This window comes from Gymnogyps californianus, chromosome Z, assembly GCF_018139145.2.
Source record: "Gymnogyps californianus isolate 813 chromosome Z, ASM1813914v2, whole genome shotgun sequence".
In the NCBI taxonomy this organism is placed as follows: Eukaryota; Metazoa; Chordata; class Aves; order Accipitriformes; family Cathartidae; genus Gymnogyps; species Gymnogyps californianus.
In genome coordinates, this window is record NC_059500.1 from 35,555,428 (window position 1) to 35,575,530 (window position 20,103).

Consider the following 20,103-nt stretch of genomic DNA (forward strand, 5'->3'; position numbering starts at 1 on the left):
CAAATTCCCCTGCCTGTAGTTTTTGACTTTTTAACACTAGACTCCCCTTCTTTTCTGATACTATTCATTACATTCTTTTAGCATGTGGGAAAAGTTTTTGCATCCCTCTTGTATTTTAGTGAAGTCTCTCTTTGAGGTGTTAACTACTTTGATGGGTATTTTCTGGTATCCCAGGAGTACTGATCTTTAAATGAGGGTGAAGATGTGCAAACAAAGGATTTTATGTGCCAGAAAGGTGGGTTATTTGCAGATGAACCTTTGGTCAGAGAATGAAACTGTTTGTTCAGATCATGGATACAGGTAGGGCAGGGAGCCTGTGCCCGTCTCCTGTGACGTGGGCGCAGAGTGCCTCCATGCAGGCAGGGCCCTGCTGCAGCAGTGAAGTTGTCCCTGCCATCCTTTCGCGTCTGGGCTTCAGCAGGCAGGACACAGATGTGCAGGTGTGGGTTTTTTGGTGTTTTATGGTTTGTGGGTTGGTTTGGGTTTTTTTGTTTGTTTTCCTGTACACCTGAGTTTTGGAAACTTCGCTGAAACCTCCAACCCGTTTGTGCGTGTTACTGAATTTCTGCCCTGTATGGGTACAAGTTATGGGCGATATCAGGAGCACCTGGCATTAGCCCAGCCCTTCTCAATGGATGAATAGCAATAGTTCAGGCAATACTGGTTTTGAAAAATCCCATTCTTTTTCTCCATCAAATATTTATACCCCAGTCCTTTTGCCTTGAATGTCAGTAGTAAAACTTCCATTGATCTCCTGTGCACAACAGGAGGCCTATGATAAGGAGCAATTTTATAGCCTATTGTAACTATTATTTTAAAAGACACCACTCCTGACAAATTTTAATTCGTGGTGAAACAAGAAATTGAGTGGGGGTTTTGATATTTTTCCTAAAAGGTAAATATACAAACCTGACCAGAAAGTACCAAGTATTTTTCTGTAGTAACATTAATATAAATTCACTATGTTTTTGACAGGAGGCAAATTTTATAGATGTGATACGGCATATGACAAGGATAGTATGTTTCTCTTCTCTCAGATCTTCTCTGTGACCTATTTCAATGGCAGGGAGTGAATACTTAGTGATGTGAACTCATTTTAGCCATCAAAAAGTGATCGCCTTGTGAGTCAAGTTTGCTCCCCAGCATTATGATGTGATACATGTCAAGAGTAAGGGTAATAAATTACAAGGGCTATGGCGCCAGATTATAAGAAGTCCTGATTTTGAGATGCAGTATAAACAAACCATGAATATATATGTATATTAAAACCAGAAATTCCTGATTTTTAACTGCAGACCTTTATAATGCCCTTCCCACAAGTCAGAGTGATTTGCCTCTCTTTGATTGAACATAAACCCTTTATTCCTTTAATTCTTTGTATTGCAGGTCATTTAACTTGTGTGCTTTATGTTTATGAAGTAGCCATACACTGAGCTAAGTAAACTCATAATCTGAAATATGATGCTTGTCCTTTTCCCTCTGATTTTACTGTTGATCATAATCGTCCTCTTTACACAGCTTCTGCCATCAGTTTTCAAGCTTTAGCTATCAAAAATTCTGAGACTTGACATGAATCGTTTGTCCTTTCCTTTGTCTGTCACTGTCTAACTGTGGTTTTCTGTGCATTTGTACTTGCTTTACCACTCCACTTGTAATGGAATATGAAGGGGAGTCCTAATATCCTCTCTTAGTATTTAACAGTTTTTAATTAAAAGCAGTTTAATCCCTGGACAATATGAAAGAGTGTCAAAACTTCAGGTTTTGTTATTTGTTACGGGAAAATTTATAGGAAATTTTAACTGCACTTAGTTGCTTGTGGGAAACTGCTGTAACAAAGTTTCTACTATCTTTTTAAAAACCTCAGGAATATCCTGTTGTATTCTATGAATTGGCTTAGTATTGTTTACTTTGGTAAAGTATAAGCTGAGAGTATATCCCTCCAAATAACTTCTAATTTTATTATTTGAATATATTAAAATAAATTGTTCTCCAATTATAACTTTAAATAACATTTTTGTTCATTTTATTACAAGGGTAGGTTGGTAGGGTATTATTAAATTAGTTGGGTTTTTTAATGTATTCAATCAAAAAACTTTTTCTTTCTGAGTTTTCTGGAGGATTTCTGGGTTTCTTTTTATGGCTGATGCACAATGTTGTGTCTCTTCTATTTTCAGGAAAACAGATTTCACTTACAAGTTTCTGTTGTCTTTGTAAGTTAAGTTTGTGGGATGCAATCAGAAAAAAGGTATCTTACTAGCAAATAAATAGCTAGTACCTCTCAACTCTGCTTTCAAAATTGCCTTTGTGAACCCTTGCTAAAGATTGTTATGCCTTCATGCATTTTCTCTATTTTTCAGCAAAACCACTAGGTCTGCACTTACTGTGTTTTCAGGGGCACCAAATATATACCGAAAGCTCTCATCAGACTTATGAGCTTCACAATGTGATTTTAGTATTGAACAGAGTTTCCATGGTTGCCTTTTATTTACTGGGACTTTTTTGTTTCATATGCCCTCTGGACTGTTCAGTTGTGACAGTTGCATACAATAGATTGTGTTATGTAGATATCATATGGTGTATTGTGACCAGATGTATTCTTTCAGCATTTCAGATTTTCCGTTAAGAAAAGCCTCTTTGTTTCCTAGGTATTTTCTTTTGTACTCTTTTGTTTGGTATTCTTTCTGTCACATGTGAAATTAAAGTAATGCTTAATGCAAGGGTGGGGGTGGCAATGTTCAGTATGTTTTTGCAGCACATGCAGTACACCTAGAAATCTCTCCATATACTTCTAGAACAGATATCTACCTTATGGAAATCTTGCATGACGTCCATCTAGAGAGATTCCTGTTTATGCACGCGGGGATTTATTCCTATTCAGAGGCACCTGGTTCTTCCAGTCCTTCCTTTATAGACCCAGATGTCCCTGGAAGTTATGATTTCTTTCAGTGGGAGGAGATTCAACTGGGACTGTACCACTGAACCTGCATCTTTCTTCTACATTGCTTGTTTGGTTAATTCTCCATTTCATACAGACTTCTTCTGCCCACAAACCTGAAGGCAGACTGTGTTTAGTCAGGCGGTGCAGTGCATGTGTGATAAGGAACTTGTAAATGTCTTATTAGTGCTTGGTTCTTCAAGATGTTTCCAGACCTGGTAAGCCTGGTCAATCTTAGAGACACCCCACATTGCACACAAAAGCAGTATCAGTGTTTTGGTTTTATTTGTGCATTCCTGAAATAAAAAGTTCTCCTGCTTTAGCTTTATATTGGAAAGGCTAGTTCTTAATGTTATTATTCTGGCAGATCACCCTATGGGCCTGGAAAACTAACGAATGGCATTCATCCTAAGAAATGGAAGTTGGGGTTTTAGGAATAGAGAGTCCGTTTAGTCACATTCTTTATGATTTTAGTTTTAGATCCAAACTCTGGTCAAACATGTGACAAGTAGTTGGGAGGAGAATTCTCTCAGTAGGAGAACATACCTTACCTCCACTCTAATTCAGTGCTGAGAAAATTCATGTTCCAGGTGCACTGTCTTTGAGACTGCCCTCCAGCAAAGGTGAAAAAAGAAGGTCAACACTTAAGATGTTCCTCAATCTGTGTTGTAAAAAAGAAATGGTTATATAAAAATGGAAGAAAATCACTAGTGAGAAAATGCCATCTTGAAGCATTCAGAAAGAAACAATAAAGAACAAAGGTAAAGAAGTACCTATGGCGGTTAGATTGTAAGATTTCTGCAAGTGGAACAAATTGAACTCTTCTGGATTCCTCTTGTGGAGTCAGATTTCTGCTTTTACCAGGGTTCTTGATCAGAGCAGACTTTACAGCTCAAGCAGCAGGAAATTGAAGAGTCAGTATTTCTGCCTATTTTCAGCAGCTTTTAACTCTTGCCCTGATCAGCAGCTGAATTGCTGGCATATGGTTTGGAGCATGAATCAAAGGAACACGTAGTTCCAAAGACTCCTGTTTGAACTGAGCATGACTCTGCTCCTGCGCTGTTTTATCAGATTCCCCTTAGATTGCTTTTTGCTGTGGATGTTTTGCCATGTGCTGAGTGTACCTGTAGCCGAGCGAAAGAGTAATCTGTAAGTGCTGCCACTTCTGCAGCTTTTTTGAAACCAGCTATTTTCCTAAGAAGACTAATGTAATTTTGTCCCCTCGATCCCTAGTACTAGTCAAACTGTATTCACTGAGTTTCCTGACCTGACAAAGATGCATGTAGAATAACAGCCCAGCTTCTGTCAGAGTATCTGACATCAGATTACTGTTTACTTTTGCTTGCATCCATGGCAATGGTCATATCCAGTTTAGTTTAATCAGCAGTTGACTATAACATGGGAGAGGGAAGCATATGTGTGTATATATAGTATCTAAGCTCTATTTAGAAGTTCTTGACAGAAATAAATAAACTGAGCTAAGTAAGAGATCACACTCCTTTTGTCATCAAACCCATGCTGTTTGGAGTGCTATTTTTTATAGATTTTTTTTGTGTGTGTGTGTGCTGGCAAAAGGGCCCTGCACTGAGAGTTGAAGTGTGAGGTACAGTTTCAGTTAGATACATTGCAGACTTTGTTCTGCAGGACAGGGGTATGAATTTACTCTTGAGAAAGAGGTCAAATAGAGGTTTCATATTCATTCAGCTCCTTATGGGAATTGCTGACTTCCTACTGAGGTGGTCAAGGATCATAAAACAGGCACAGACAAAATGCTTTGATTTTTTTGTCCCTTCAGGCATGATGCAATTGTTGCAAAATTAGAGGTTTTGTTATGAGAGTGAAAGAATTTCACTGCAGGAATTAATTGATCCTGAAAGACTCCTCCTTTACTTCATCCACCATAATCAAAAACTTACATATCTTTGTGGAAGCAGAACTTGTTTCAGAGTTTGTAGGCAAAATGTTGCTTTATGAATATTTAACAGTCATATGTGATAGGAAATAAGGGCCAGATCTGGACAACAACCGCACGAGACACTTCATATCACCATGGTTTACCTAGCAGCTGTGTGATGGATCGGGTCCTGTTAAGTCATTGTCTTTGTGGGAGGAAAGGGAAAGATGCTGCTCGAGTGGTGATCGATGGTTCCAGCTTCTGGCTACACTGTATGGACAGTCCTGCTCTACCTTCCACTGCCAAAGAATTATGCTTTAAGAAATAGTGGTAACATTTCCCTGCAGAGATGAGCTTTATCAGGGAGACACAGCAGAGGAAAATGAAAAGAAGTTCCTAAGACAGAGTAAGGTATCGGAAATAACAGGCTGCGCTCAGCACTGCGTAGGTGTTGGATGATGTGCTCATCATGGCTAGCTGTTGTCAGGCAGCAGGTTTTCGTGCTGACTTGGCCCAGCTGAAGTTATGTGGTTTTACATGTATTCACTGATAGTTTTGTCCTGCTCATGTGGCACCCTAAGGAAGGGTGAAGGTATTTGTAAGAGAAGGGGAAACATGGGTGACCAAAACAGGTATTGATACCCAAAGATAATGAAGTACAAAGTGCAGAAGAGTATTGAAGTAGTACTTCAAAAATTGCTGGTATTGAAGAGGTACCTCAGACTTTTGAACTGTTTAGTTACAAAAGCTGATTAAGCTTTTGGGTGTCCTAAGGTTACTCCAGAGTCATCGTTTTCTAGATCATGTTTTATGCCTTTTTTGGTCCATCATGCAGTGAATGACATGATGTGAATCCATCAGGCTAGTGAATCCTAGCACAGAGGCTGTGCTGTGCCAGAGGAAACACACAGCATACTGGATATTAACTCTGAGAGTACTCTCACTCTGAAGCCCCTTTTCAGTGCTCAGACAGTTATGATCTACAGATCAGCTCTGTATTATTTACTGGGGCTTTGGGGATAATATGTTGAACCACTGAGCCTTTAGGCTAGCGCTTTTATGCCAAAATATTTATTTTGATGTAAGGGAGTAAAATTTGGCCCAAAGCCTCATTGAATTGAAAAATGTATTAAAATATATGTTGGAAGAGGAATTTGGCATTGACTCTGACTAGAGAGAAGAGGAAAAGAGGTTAAAACCTTGATTACTTTTTATTCTGTTTACCTAATTCAGAGTTCAAAATTATTCCGTGTTTTAATTAAAGCTTGGCAAGATCTCTTCTGCTGTTCACTACAGGAAATGAAGAAAGGGAGAGAGAGGTGGGAGAAGAGAACCAACTGTTTGCCTAATGGTACTGGGTGCAGCTAGATGCCAAAAATGCATGGGGACATGTAACAAGATCTATGTTGCTGTCTCAGTCTAAAGGCTTTTTAACAGATTAATCTGTCAAATCCCATTACTATCAGCATATGATTTTTAAATTAATCTTGGGTTTTGGTTTACTTCTTTCTCTAATGAGCTATTTACAGGATGCCTTATTAATACTTCTAAAGTAGTGTAGAGACAATTGGAGGAGAAAGCTGCACCTGGGGAATGGAACAATTTCAGATTTACAATCTTTGGGGGTTTTCTCCTTTTATAAGAATATAGTTTGTAAAAATTCATTGGGGACAGCTAGACATCTGCTTATAAAATCCTAACCTGTCTTTTGCAGAGAAGATTACCATGAAGACGGGTTCTGTCAGCCATACAGGGGAATTGCGTGTGCACGAATAATTGGAAACAGGACCATTTATGTGGACTCTCTCCAGATGCAAGGGGAAATTGAAAACCGAATTACTGGTAAGTTTATACATCTCTGTAGCAGGGCAAAAACGTTCATGAAAGTATCCAATTCAGGTATAAATAGTGCTATCATCCTTTTCAGTTTTATCGGTCAATGACTAAGGCATCCTTATATTAATGTTTAGAGGAGGTGAGCCAGTTTCCCACTTGTGCAGTTAGCAAAATTTGGAGCAAGGAAGATGAATATCTGCTGTCATGTGTAGAAGTTTCTTCCATGTCCTTAAGCAAAATGTCAGAACGTTGACTTTTTAACAGCTTCTAGTTTGTACTGGAGCTTTTTGCATGATGGATTCAAATAGAAGATCTTTTAAAAAATCAGTTTGTGATGTAATAAAAAACTACTGGTTTTTTATTTTCTTGAAAAATGTATGGTGGCTTTTCCCTTGGGTTTTCTCCCCTATTGCATAATCCCAGCAGAGTCTGGATTTCACATTGATTTATATAAAACAAGAGTCAACTTTCTGTGCTCTGCCCCTGCTAATTCTTTCTCTGATCATCGTTTTGGTACAGAGTCACAAACATGCATCCAAAACCTTAATGACTTTTAATGGGCTGTGTATCAACATGGGTTTTCTTCACTGGACCTCAGTTAGCTGACATTAGCAGCTGTGTACGGAAGCAGAGCAAGCAAATGAATCTGTGGACTAAAGCAAACTGTTTATCATAATATATGGCCAATTGACTCAGCCCAGCAGGAGCTTATTTGCATCTGGCCAGATATGGCTAACTAATTGAATCTGCAATTTTAACATAACCAGTTGCCAAAAAGAGTTTGACTTCACTTGTCAGCTCTGTCTCCTTAAAGATATTACCTTAAAGGCTCATTGTCAAGCCAGAAATTCAGGTCAGGTTTTTTTCTGTTCTTGAGATGGTGATCAGATTCTGGGACTAGCAAAATCCAGGTGTAATCCGTAACACCTTTCCTTGTGCTGTTACGACTCGTTCCCATCCCTCCTTTCTCCTGTAGTCTGTTGTAATTCCAGCATCTTTTACCGTTATGTCATTAAGTCATGTATACTATTGATACCATTTTTTTCTACGACATAATCTCCATCCTGTTTGGATGTCTTTCAGCAATATGGAAATGTTCAGCTATCTGAAATCATTAAGTCTGTAACTCTGTGAATTAGGTTCATAATGTCCTTTTAAAAAAAAAACAAAAAACAACCCAACAAAAAACCTGTGATATCTTCCAGAAAATGTTTTTTGATCGTTACACTTGTTTCTGGAATGTACAACATGGACATTCATGACCTGGCTGCTGGATCCCTAACACCACTGATTATCGGTTAGATTTTGGAGGCTGGGGGCTGGGACTCTGTCCTGGAGTTGAGGAGAATTTCTGATGGAACTGTTCTTTTTCAGGAAAACTCTGTGAACTACCATGTAGAGCTGCCCAGTGCCTAGCTAGGGAGTCATGATAATCCGTTAATAATACGGCATTTTCAAACTGTATACATGTGAAGGACATATGAAATGCCTTATGCAGAATAACCCTGAGGATTTCACAGCATGCTTGGTTCTTACGAGTCTTCTTATATGTAAAACAAGTATTGCAAGACTGGGTGTTCTCTGTCCAAATGACAGGATATTTTTGAAATTGCGGTAACTTGTTAGATAAAAAAAAAAATCTGCTCTATAACTGCTGCTGAGATTTTGCTTATACTTCTGCCCACACTTCCTAAGCGCAGTTTTTGGTGGAAAGTCTTTGTGCTCAGAGCCGTTGGGCATTCATGGGAGGCTGTGCGTGGGAAACGGTGACACCTACTGCCCGATGCCAAGAACAGCTAACAAGGTTACAGGCGACATCTATGGGGAATTTTCATTCTGGATTTTCATTTCCTTGCTGTGCTGATGTGTGAAATACATTCCCTTTGTGTCTGTGGCCCCTGGTGCTGTTGGGTCCTGGCCATGTGGTTAGGTGAGAATTGCAGCCTTCTATTAAAAAAAGGACATTTCTGGAGCTAAGCTTGAGACACAACTTGAAAGACTGGAAAGTCAGCAACAAAGAGTGCATGGACCTGACCCCCGACCTCTGGAAATGTGTGGCTAGCAATGTCTTTGCTGTGCTGTTCAATATCTGTTTAATAACTAAAAAAATAAACCCCTTAGATGCCACCACACAGTCCTGCTGGCTTTTGCACCTTCCACCAAATTAAGGACATGATTGTGAATTGTGCACTCTTCGCTCATGCTGATCTAAATTCTGTAACGCCATCACAAAAATCAGTGAGGTGTTTCAAATAGCCAACAGTGACAGCTTCACTCCTCCAGGTTTACTTTTTCCCTGTTGGTCTTTGGGACAAGCACATGTCACAGTTGTCGTTTGAGGCCTGATATTGTGCTTGCATGCAATGTTCCCTACATGACTGATAACCGGTTATATTCCTGTGTTAATATTCCTGCATTAAAATACACGAAGGTATAAACAGTACAAAAGGCTGGAGTTGGGGCTGCTTGCTGCATGTGTGGTGTTTAGGAAGAGACAGGAGACTCCCTGACAGCAGGTGGCATCAGGAAGTAGATGGTTGAAAGGAGACAGCTGGACAAGAGGGAAAGAATTGATTTGTAGGTTGTAAATAGACTGCTGAATGATTTGAACTGCTCATTTCCTCTCTTTTTACAGTGTGCGTTGGTGGAATGTGCGGTCTAGCAAGCCACACTCACTAATGATGCTTTCCAGTGTGGGAATGAACGTTCCTAAGTTTAAAGCTTGATTCAACCCCAGATACATGATGCACATGCACATTTGTCTTTGCAATGTGCGAGAAAACTCTCAGATAAATGTTAGTGTATAGATGCTGAGAGCTGAAGGGGAGGATTAAGTTCCTAATTCATTATGACATTCATCTTAATGTGATCAGTATGCTAAGATCGATTACATTCATTTTTCCCAAAACCCAAATACCAATGGCACACTGCCTTTTTCCTGTCAAGACTTGAAAAACGCTTGTCTTGTTTATTGATCAAAATGTCTACAGGAGGAAGAAGCTAGGTGATCCTCATTCAGATATTACTTAATTAGGAACTTCAGAAATATATGTCAGCATCCTGGCAGATGTATCTTGCCTTCGCTCTTTAGCCTTTCAAGTTAAAATTAGTCAAGTGCCAACAGTTTACTTGACGCTAATCACTTGGGTAACTTCCTAAGAACTGAAGTCCTACGAGCTCTGTGCAGGCGTCACAGGGACACTGGGATGTTGGGTTTGCTTTCTGCATTTGTCAGCTCTCCTTTACAGCAGAAGTGACCTCATTTCCCCGCTGCTCAGTAGGCTTTCAACCCCTCAAGAAAAGATGAAAGTTGTAAAAGGCAAATGACATGAACATTATGTTGTTTCTCATGCTTTTCATGAATTAATACTTAAGCAGTGCATTTGTTCCTTTCCAGCCGCATTTACCATGATTGGCACTTCCACACATTTGTCCGATCAGTGCTCACAGTTCGCTATACCATCCTTCTGCCACTTTGTGTTTCCCCTGTGTGACGAGCGCTCTCGGACCCCTAAGCCGCGGGAGCTATGCCGGGATGAATGTGAAGTTCTGGAGAATGATCTTTGTAGGCAAGAGTACAACATCGCTAGGTCAAACCCCCTCATCTTGATGCAGCTACAGTTGCCTAAGTGTGAAGATCTCCCACGACCTGACACGTTGGAAGCTGCCAACTGCATAAGGATCGGGATCCCCGTGGAGAGACTCAGCCGATGTAAGTCTGGGTGTTTCATCACTGGGAAAAAGTAGGGTTTGTTGCTTCCTCAGGTTGGGTCTGACAGACAATATTTTATCAGTCATTCTTTTTGTAAAGAAAGTACTGCTATACTGGATGCTACTACTTTTTATCATGTTAATACTGACCATAATCTCGCACTGTTATAAGGTATAGTTAGGATGGCGAGGAAGTTTAAAGGATGCTGCTTAGTACTGAAAAGGTTTATATCAGCCACCCTGGGCTATAAAACTCTGTGTTGACACAACTGATTTGACTCAGATTTGCGAGGGGCAGTAGTGTGTTGCGTGCTTCCCTTCCCACATGCCAGCCCCCACCTCTGGCTCAGTCCTTGCCTTTCTGGATGAGTCCCCCCATACAGCTATTTGTGAGTTCTGTTTACCTATTAATAAACCTCAAATAGGCTGTGGAAGCTTTACTGGAAAAATCTGTTAAGAAATTAAACATTTAATGTTCATTCTTTCTGTATGGAAGTCCACAAGAGTATTAGTCCTGTAAGTCGAGCATGGAGTGTAATTGTCTTTCTTCACCCACACAGGATGGGTGAAAATATTGATCTCGCTTCCATGAATTTAAATTTGCATCCAGGAGTAGAAGGGCTGTTCCGTTGTCAGTGATTATGTGCTGACAAATTTCTGCCTACTCCGTTTCCTAGCGATTAATCACCACCCCCTACAATGTTCAACAAGGAAGCTCCAAGAAACTAAAGATGTTTAAAGTTCCAAGTGTGATGATAAGATTATTCTGAACATCCATTGTCTGAACCCACAGTTAGGAGCAGGGGTCACGACATAACGGTGGGTTTGGAAGGCTAGCTGTGTGCTAGTAAGGGAATAATCTAGCGTAGCTGAGAAGCAGAAACAACTGAGAAAACGATGACAGAGACAAATCAGCCAGGGAAGAGGTATGAAGCAAAAGGAATGAGAATAAAAACAACAAAAAGTCTGGCAAAAGTCATCCGCGATCCTCAGAGCCAGCGGTGCTCCCTCTGGTGGAACAGCTGCGGCGTGGGTGCCCTGGGGGTTTGGAGGAAGGGCTTTGAGAGAGCTGGATTCCTGAGGGCTGGGCAGGGGGACTCTGAAAAATGGAGGAGGTCATGTTGCAAACATGCAGAAAAATGCATGATTCAGTTCAGGTGATGCATATGGGAGACAAGCACTCAAAAAGTGGGAAGAGAGGATAGCAGCAAAACAGAGAGAGAATAAAGATAGGAGCTCAGCAGATACAAAAGTGATGTATCTAAAGAGAAGAAAAGCCTGAATCCCTTCTTTCTAAAGAAGAAAAGAACAAAAAATTGGCAAGAGATGTTAGAAAATGCAGCACTTATTTCTCTAGGAAGTGAGCAGTGTGAGGAAGACGGGAAGATTATGAGAAATAAAAGTGGTGGGAATTTCACACTGTTGGCATCTGAAGACTTTTCCTGAAGTGAAACTCATATCTCTAATTTAGTTTAACTTATCTTGTCCTGTATCTTAAAGGTTCATACATGCTCCTTAGTATCAACGTGCATTCAGAGTTACCAAATGTTGGTGTGTATAGCCACAGAGCTGAGACACTCCAGGGCAGAATCCAGAAACAACTGGGTGTAAGAGTACAGATACCCACAGAACTGAAATTTCAAAACCCACAGCTTTCATTTAAATCCTGAAGTGCCTAAATTCAAGTACTTTTTGCATACATAGTCTATGCATTTCAACCCTTTTGGTCTTGCTGGCCCTTGATTGTTATGTTATTTGCAACGTTTTGTCAAACTCTGTGTTGTAGATCATCAGTGCTACAACGGTTCTGGAGCAGACTACAGAGGGACGGTCAGCGTTACCAAGTCTGGCCACACTTGCCAACTCTGGGACTCCCAAAGTCCCCATAACCATGATCTGACAAGCACACAGTTTCCAGAGCTAGGTGGAGGACATGCATATTGCCGAAATCCTGGAGGTCAGATGGATGGGCCCTGGTGTTTTACAAAGAATAAAAACGTACGCATGGAACTGTGTGACATACCTTCTTGTAGTATGTATTCTCTTTCTTTTTTCCCCTACTACTGTCCTGAATCCTGTGTAATTTTGAATGTTCCCTATTTTTACAAGTACAATTCACTTTTAAGAGGGTTATGCTTTCAAATGTTTCACTTGCTGTAATGCGGCACCCTTGTTTTGTGTTGTAGGCATCTAACATTTTCTGGAGATCAGAGCTTGTAACTGAGACATTGTGACACCTTTTTATTACATATTGGGTGCTTAAGCTGAGATAATAATTAACGGTACTGCTGCAGTTTGTATTTTAACTTGTCAAATGCCAGCCTTGAAGTACTTATCACCTGTAGGTGTTTGGTTTGCTCACACTACTCAATGGTATATTGCTTTCTCTCTGTATAGCATCTTGCAGGCAGCAAGGATTTTCAGATCCTGTAGAGGGAGATATAGCACCATGCTTGGTTGGAAGGAAACCATGTGAAGTGCAGAAGCAGAGATGTCATAAAACAGACAATCTTATCAGAAAAGTCCTATGCTATCTGCTAGTGGCTCTGTACTGCACAACTGATAGCAAAAATAAAAAGCACAGCTCTCACAGCTTCATACTGTCCCACTCACTTCCCTGCATTGGTACAGCCTTCACTCTAGAGCTGTTACAGTGGTAACAGTCTTTGGACACGACAAAGCAACTTAATACTGTGCTTCATTAGGAAGAAAAGCATGTTTCCTGCAGCAACAGATGTATCATGGAAGCCATAAAAGTGGTTTTGTTACAGATTGCCTGGATATTTAAGAGTGCTCAAAATTGATATGAAATTTCTTAGTTACTTCACTTTTTTACAGTAACATGATTTGACATTTATCATAAATTTCTATGATGTTCCATGTAACATGGTGTAAAGATAACACTGGGATGTGGTTGTGGTGAAAGCAGTAGCCACAAATAGCAAAACCACGGATTGCAGAAAACATCCCAGGCGGTTCCAATGAACATTTTGGACATCACTATTTTTTCCTAAAGTCTCTAAGTATCAAGAAAAAAGCATTTTAGGAAGGTTCCAGAACATTCTTATTAAGTGTATTGATGGCTCTTTCATGTCTTTCCCACAGTAACATAACAGCACTTTAATTCTATTAAGTACAGAACAAATAATATCTCTGCCAGTGAGAAGTGAGATTTATTTTATCCTGGGCAGCAGTAGTACCAGTCATGGTAAAAAGTGGGCAAAGTGCTGATGAAATGGCTGAAGGTGGGTGAGAAGGCCAGACTGCAATGTTGTGCTGTGGTTTATCACATTGAGTTTACTGCTTTATATACTGTGATGAAGACTACTCACTTGTTTCTTATCCCCTGAACAAGATAATGCAATGATAGTCTGGTCTATGTTCTGCAGTCTCCACAACGGGAAGCCTCAACAATAAGGTGAAATAAACCACATGCTGTTGCAGTCAACACATTAAATGTGGGGCTCCTAGTTCATCTTCAGATGGCTAGTTGCCATGTCCATTCAAACTTTTTTGAAATATTTAATGGAAAATTATGGAGAAGGGGGAGATGGTAATGTGACTTCTGTTTTCAAGCTATAGGACCTTACTTTTTGTTTAAAATATAGTATTAATAATCATACCGTAGTTTGGTTTGGTTTGGTTTAGGTTTTTTTGCTTTACGATCAAATGCATTAAAAATACTTATTGCAAACAACGAACATTTCTGTGCCTGACAGGTCCACGTGACAACAGTAAAATGGGAATCCTCTACATCCTGGTTCCCAGTATAGCCATCCCGCTGGTTATCGCCTGCCTTTTTTTCCTGGTCTGTATGTGCAGAAACAAGCAGAAGGCATCTGCTGCTACACCACAGCGCCGCCAGCTGATGGCATCTCCTAGCCAGGACATGGAAATGCCACTCATTAATCAACACAAACAGGTATTTTTTCCAGAATTTGCTTAGGTCACGTATTTCCAAAGTGTTGTGATTTTCAGTGTCTCAGGTTGTCGGTGTTCGAATTGAGCCATGTTGTAAGGGACCTAATTTTCATACTGTGTTGGCCATCTACTTCAGTGAAAACCAGGTCTTGCACTTGCTAGCTGTATCTAGAAATCCTGGCCTCGGGCAACAGCTTTCAGGACAAAGTATTTTATGACATTTGTCCTTACCTGTCAATCCCCATTCTGACTGTTGTCTCAGCGACTGGAAATGTTATTAATTTCCGATCCAGTCCTCAGCCTGCAGCTCATTTTTGCTCCTGGTAATGACATGGCCGGTTTGCTTGTTTAAAGCAGGATGCAGGGTGGGGTTTCTTGTCTAATCCGCCGGCTCAGTCCGCTGGTATTCTGAACCACCACTGAGTGGGGAGCTGAGCCGGGGTGCAACACGTTTCTAAGGCTGTATATCACAAAGGACGGTGAAACGAAAATGGCTGTGAACTTCTGTCTACAGATCTCAGCTCCTGCATATGATTTGCTGGGTCAACTAACTGATCTCTGCGCTAAAATCCTGTTCAGAGCTAATGTTGATTTTTTTAATCACAGCATTTACAAGATGCACTCTCTAAAAAACAATGCTCAATTTGGAACAATTGGCAACATCTGTTCAGGAAACTGTAGAATATGTGCGGGATATTACCAATTGTAACAAATTGCATTGATTTTGTGTAATAAGGGGGAGGTTTAATCGCTGAGTCTGGGCTGTGCTGGAAACTGTCTGGTCCAGTCCACAGTCTGTTGGCCACTAAAATTAGAGCTTGTTCCCAAATCACCTGTTAAAGCCTCTTTCCACCCTGCTCTGCTCCCTCCTGCTGCGATGCCCTGTGTGTGAAGCTGTGCCAGCTGCGTCTGGCTTGGTCGGGGACTCTTCCAGGCCATGCTGGTCAGGACAGGCCTGTTAGATCACCATCACAAACTCCCTTGCTTTCCCTGCCAGCTACAGGAGGGAGGCTCTGGGGATTTCTCACTCTTGGGTTTGCCACCTTTTCCTTCATGTACCAGGGAGAAATTCCTTCTTCCTTCTGCTCCTCTTCCACCCACCTCTTCATCAGAGCTGGTGTGAGGTTTCTCAGCAGGAGTACCGTGTACTGCTATGCACAGGCAGGGGCTGTTCTTGTAGTGCAACAGAGGAGAAAGGGCATATCTGCTACTGCAGAACCGAAAGAGAGAGGTTTTATTCCTCCTTCTGCTGGAAGGAATGTTTCAGTTCACTCTGAAGCTGCCACCTCCTCAGCCAGTGCCCACAGCTGTTCTGACAGATCTCCAGTGGGCACCTCTGGGCCAACGTGTAGGGCAAGTGCAGCTGCAGTTAATAGACGTCATTGTTTGACAGATTTACTCTGAACCGATTATTCATTTAGTTTGCAGGAAATATGGTCGCTCCTTTGTAAAAATAATTAGACTCATCGTCTTGCAGCATAATTCAATTTACGCTTCTGATAATAGTATAACTCATTTCAAAGTTAACGCTAAAATCAATATACTGATGTGAATATACAAAAAGCTGAAAAGTCATTTTGGCCCAATTTATCTTCCATTTGGAGTATCTAATCACTGGGAGCTTTTCTTTAATAAGAGATTCTGTTGTTTAGAAAACATTGTGATTTTTCACTGACTTTTACTTTCTTTACTTCATTTCAGGCTAAACTTAAAGAAATCAATCTGTCCACTGTGCGGTTTATGGAGGAACTAGGAGAGGAGAGATTTGGCAAAGTCTACAGGGGGCATCTTTTTGGTACAGCACCAGGTGAACAGACGCAAGCTGTTGCTATCAAGACACTTAAAGACAAAGCAGAACTGGCTCTTCGGGAAGAATTCAAACATGAGGCAATGATGAGATCACGATTACAGCACCCAAACATAGTTTGTTTGCTGGGAATAGTGACAAAGGAACAACCCATAAGCATGATATTTAGTTATTGTTCCCACAGTGACCTCCATGAGTTCTTGGTGATGAGATCTCCCCATTCGGATGTTGGCAGCACTGATGATGACAAGACAGTAAAATCCACTCTGGAACCAGCAGACTTTTTCCACATCGTGACTCAGATAGCTGCAGGAATGGAATATCTTTCAAGCCACCACGTTGTCCACAAGGACTTGGCCACTAGAAATATACTGGTGTTTGATAAACTGAATGTGAAAATATCCGATTTAGGCCTTTTTAGGGAAGTTTACGCTGCTGATTACTACAAACTGATGGGAAATTCCCTTCTTCCTATCCGGTGGATGTCCCCTGAGGCTATTATGTATGGCAAGTTTTCTGTTGATTCAGATATATGGTCATATGGAGTTGTGTTGTGGGAAGTTTTCAGCTATGGCCTGCAGCCTTACTGTGGTTATTCTAACCAGGATGTCATCGAGATGATCAGGAACCGACAGGTTTTGCCATGTCCTGATGACTGCCCCACATGGATATACACTTTGATGTTGGAGTGTTGGAATGAATTTCCCAACAGAAGACCAAGATTTAAAGATATACACAACAGACTAAGAACATGGGGAAACCTTTCTAATTACAACAGCTCAGCGCAAACCTCTGGGGCAAGCAACACCACTCAAACAAGTTCTCTCAGCACAAGCCCTGTTAGCAACATCAGCAATGCTAGGTACATTGGACCAAAGCAGAAAACTCCAGCTTTCCCTCAACCGCAGTTCATACAAATGAAAGGGCAGATGAGACCAATGGTCCCACCTCCTCAGCTGTACATTCCAGTCAATGGTTACCAGCCAATGCCTGCCTATGGCGCTTACTTGCCAAATTTTTATCCCGTCCAAATTCCAATGCAAATGGCTCCTCAGCAAATGCCTCCCCAGATCATTCCCAAACCAGGCTCCCACCACAGCGGGAGCGGATCAACCAGCACAGGCTATGTAACAACAGCGCCTTCCAATGCGTCAGTGGCCGACAGGGCTGCTCTGCTCTCGGAGGGCACAGATGACACGCACAATGGAACGGAAGACATCACCCAGAATCCCGTCCAGGAGGAGGAGGAAGAGGAGGGCTCTGTGCCTGAAACAGAGTTGCTGGGAGATAATGACACACTTCAGATGGACGAAGCAGAAATTCAGTCAGAAGCCTAAGGAATTTGGCCTCATTACTAAGAATTTCACATCACTTCCATGCATGGAGACTGTAGATCCTTAGGCTTAATAGCAGTGATTTTGATCTGGCTAAAAGAAACAAAACTAAAAAACCTACACCCATGTAAAGTGCAGCAGTAATGATGTACCGGGTTTATTGACCATTGCCACCATCAGATTTTGCAAATATGATGGTATAGAATTGCTGGGTTTAATCTTTTTTACTGTCCTACAGTTCTTGAGGGAAGCTGCTTTTCAGTTATGTACTGTTGCTGTGCAACGTATTGCAGAGTAGCATTGCACATCATGTATATCATGATATGTGAGTGTAATGTTAATGAATTATGCTTAAACCAGTAACACAAAAAGGAATCCAACTATGGTTGCAGAATTGCTCTGAGCATAAAGAAGTGCCCTGGATGTGATGGACAGCTTAGCTTATAGTATTTATCTCTTTGATATAATGGACACAAGATTGTTTGCTTTTTGAGTCTGAAAAAATAACAAGTTGAGAATACTGATCCGTGTTTGTGTTACGATAACCAGAAAAGTAGGGAAACTGAACATAAAATTGACTGTGCTGAGTCAGACCACGGGTCTGTCCAGCCCAGTAGCATGTCTCGAAAAGCCATCGATAATGTCTGCCCAGGGAAGACTGCAAGGGCAATCTCCCTTGTAGAATTTCCCCAGGGTATTTCCCCAGCCTCCAGCAATTTGTGGCTTAGGGACTTCCCAAGCCAGAAGTGGAATTTTTTTCTGTTTAATAGCCCTCGATGGAATTTTCTACCATGAATTTATCCAAATGATTTTGAACCCACGTAAACTTATAGCATCCACAACATCCTGTGGAATAACATGAGAGGAGAGCGGATGGCTTTCTTTCATCATTCCCAATGAATGACTGTGACAGAAGCTTCCAAATGAGATCGTCTGACTGCATTTGTGGATGAAAGTATTCCTTCTCTGCTGTGTATTTTCAGCAGCAAGCAGCCTTAATACACTGTTAACCAAAAATGGGGATATTGTAGGGGATATTGTAGGTGTGCACTAACTTATCAATCCAACTTTAATTGCATATTGGTTATCAAGTATAGAAAAGGGCTCCACATGTATGTTCCTACATTGTAAAAGTGTTGGGTTTTGTGCGGGGTTATAGACTTACTTGATTTACCACAATTACTGCTGGATTGCATGTGAAACCATGTTTTTTCCTGCCTCTAGTGAAAATGAAACTTTGAACTTTAGAAGACCAAAATAAGCAATACTGTACAAAGTGCTCGTTTTGTGCTTCTATTTGCAGGATGAATCGTGTACAGACCTTTAAATGTAATTTATGTTTTACTACATTTTATATACTTTTTTCATTGAAATATTTGGATTTTTGAATGAATGACTTTATAACTTAACCATTTACAATATTCACATGTGGTGCAGTTTTATTGTATTGCTGTTTCATTTTGTTAAACATGGAGACAGGTCCATACATTTCATGACCCTTTCTGTAATAGAAGCAATACACATTCTCATTGTAGCATTGTAGCCAACACACACTATAGCTATAAGTTGTACATCCAACATGGAGTATTCAATAAAGTGATGCAAAAAGTATGATTAAGTATGTTACCTTTATAGTTCCTGCAGCAGCTGTTTTGTTATGGTACTTCGTGGAAATAGAAATGGCCACAGTTCCTTAGGTTACAGGTTTCATACCTAAACTACAACTTTTTATTTTATTACCTTGAGATTCACTTGTAAGTCGTGTATCATTGTGATCTACACCCTGTGTTCATGGTATGGCAGCATTACTTATTTCCAGCATTTCACCTGGATTTGGAAATGCACTGGTAGGAACAAAATATGAAAGCTTTATTACTTGTGTTAATATAATGCAGCTTTGGGTGCTATTACTAAATAAAGGATAAATAAATAAAAAAATGTGAAGTTTATTTACTTTAAATTTTTTGTTTCTTCGAGGTTTCATGTTCTCAGATTAATGAACTTCATTAATCAAATACATTGGCTTCCTTTGCTAACTTACTGCCTGAAGAATGGAGAGTAAGTGGTCCAGTTATACCACAGACGTGTCAGTGAGAGGAGAGATATAATAAACAAATGAGTGGCAGTCAATGGAAGCTTCTGTACAGCACTATCTGAAGTTCAGCCCATTTCTGACAGTCAGAGAGCATTATAACTTTGGGTGCTTTGGGTGCAGTTTGAGAAACTCGTAATTCCCTTCTTCAAGCCTCATAAATTCAAGCCTATAAATCGCTATAGTCAGAAAAAATAGGACAGACTCCTATACTGACTTTCCCATCCCCACTGAGATGTGGATGCGCTCTCAAGGTGATGGTAGAGGAGCGGTATACGATTCTCTAGGCCAGCCTTGGTGATACACACAGTATTGTAGAGGGGTTTTCTCCCCTCTGTTGATGTGGATGCACTTCCCTGAGCTGCCACGATTGGAGCCATGACGGCATGCAAACACCTTGTCTGCAGCTCAGGTGAGCACCTCTGCACAAGTGGTTACCACTACCAACACGTTAGTGGCTACTGTAAGTCATATGGATTGCCAGTAACTTGTTGCTCTGCAACTCCCCAGGCTGCTCCCCCCATGATGTCTGCTGCCAAGACCCAGCCAGAGTCAGGATCTGCCTTTCCTCCT

At 40.8% G+C, this 20,103-nt stretch overlaps 1 protein-coding gene across 1 annotated transcript in view; it reads left to right on the plus strand.

Moving 5' to 3' along the window:
• Positions 1-19,359, plus strand: part of ROR2 (receptor tyrosine kinase like orphan receptor 2) — a 158,302-nt gene extending 138,943 nt beyond the window's left edge. Inside the window, exons 5-9 of the mRNA XM_050912922.1 lie at positions 6,544-6,671; positions 10,063-10,377; positions 12,163-12,408; positions 14,096-14,298; positions 15,999-19,359. Coding sequence (XP_050768879.1) covers positions 6,544-6,671; positions 10,063-10,377; positions 12,163-12,408; positions 14,096-14,298; positions 15,999-17,441 — 2,335 coding nt within the window. The 3' untranslated portion in view covers positions 17,442-19,359. The remainder of the gene's footprint in view (positions 1-6,543; positions 6,672-10,062; positions 10,378-12,162; positions 12,409-14,095; positions 14,299-15,998) is intronic.
• The last annotated feature ends 744 nt before the right edge of the window (positions 19,360-20,103 follow it).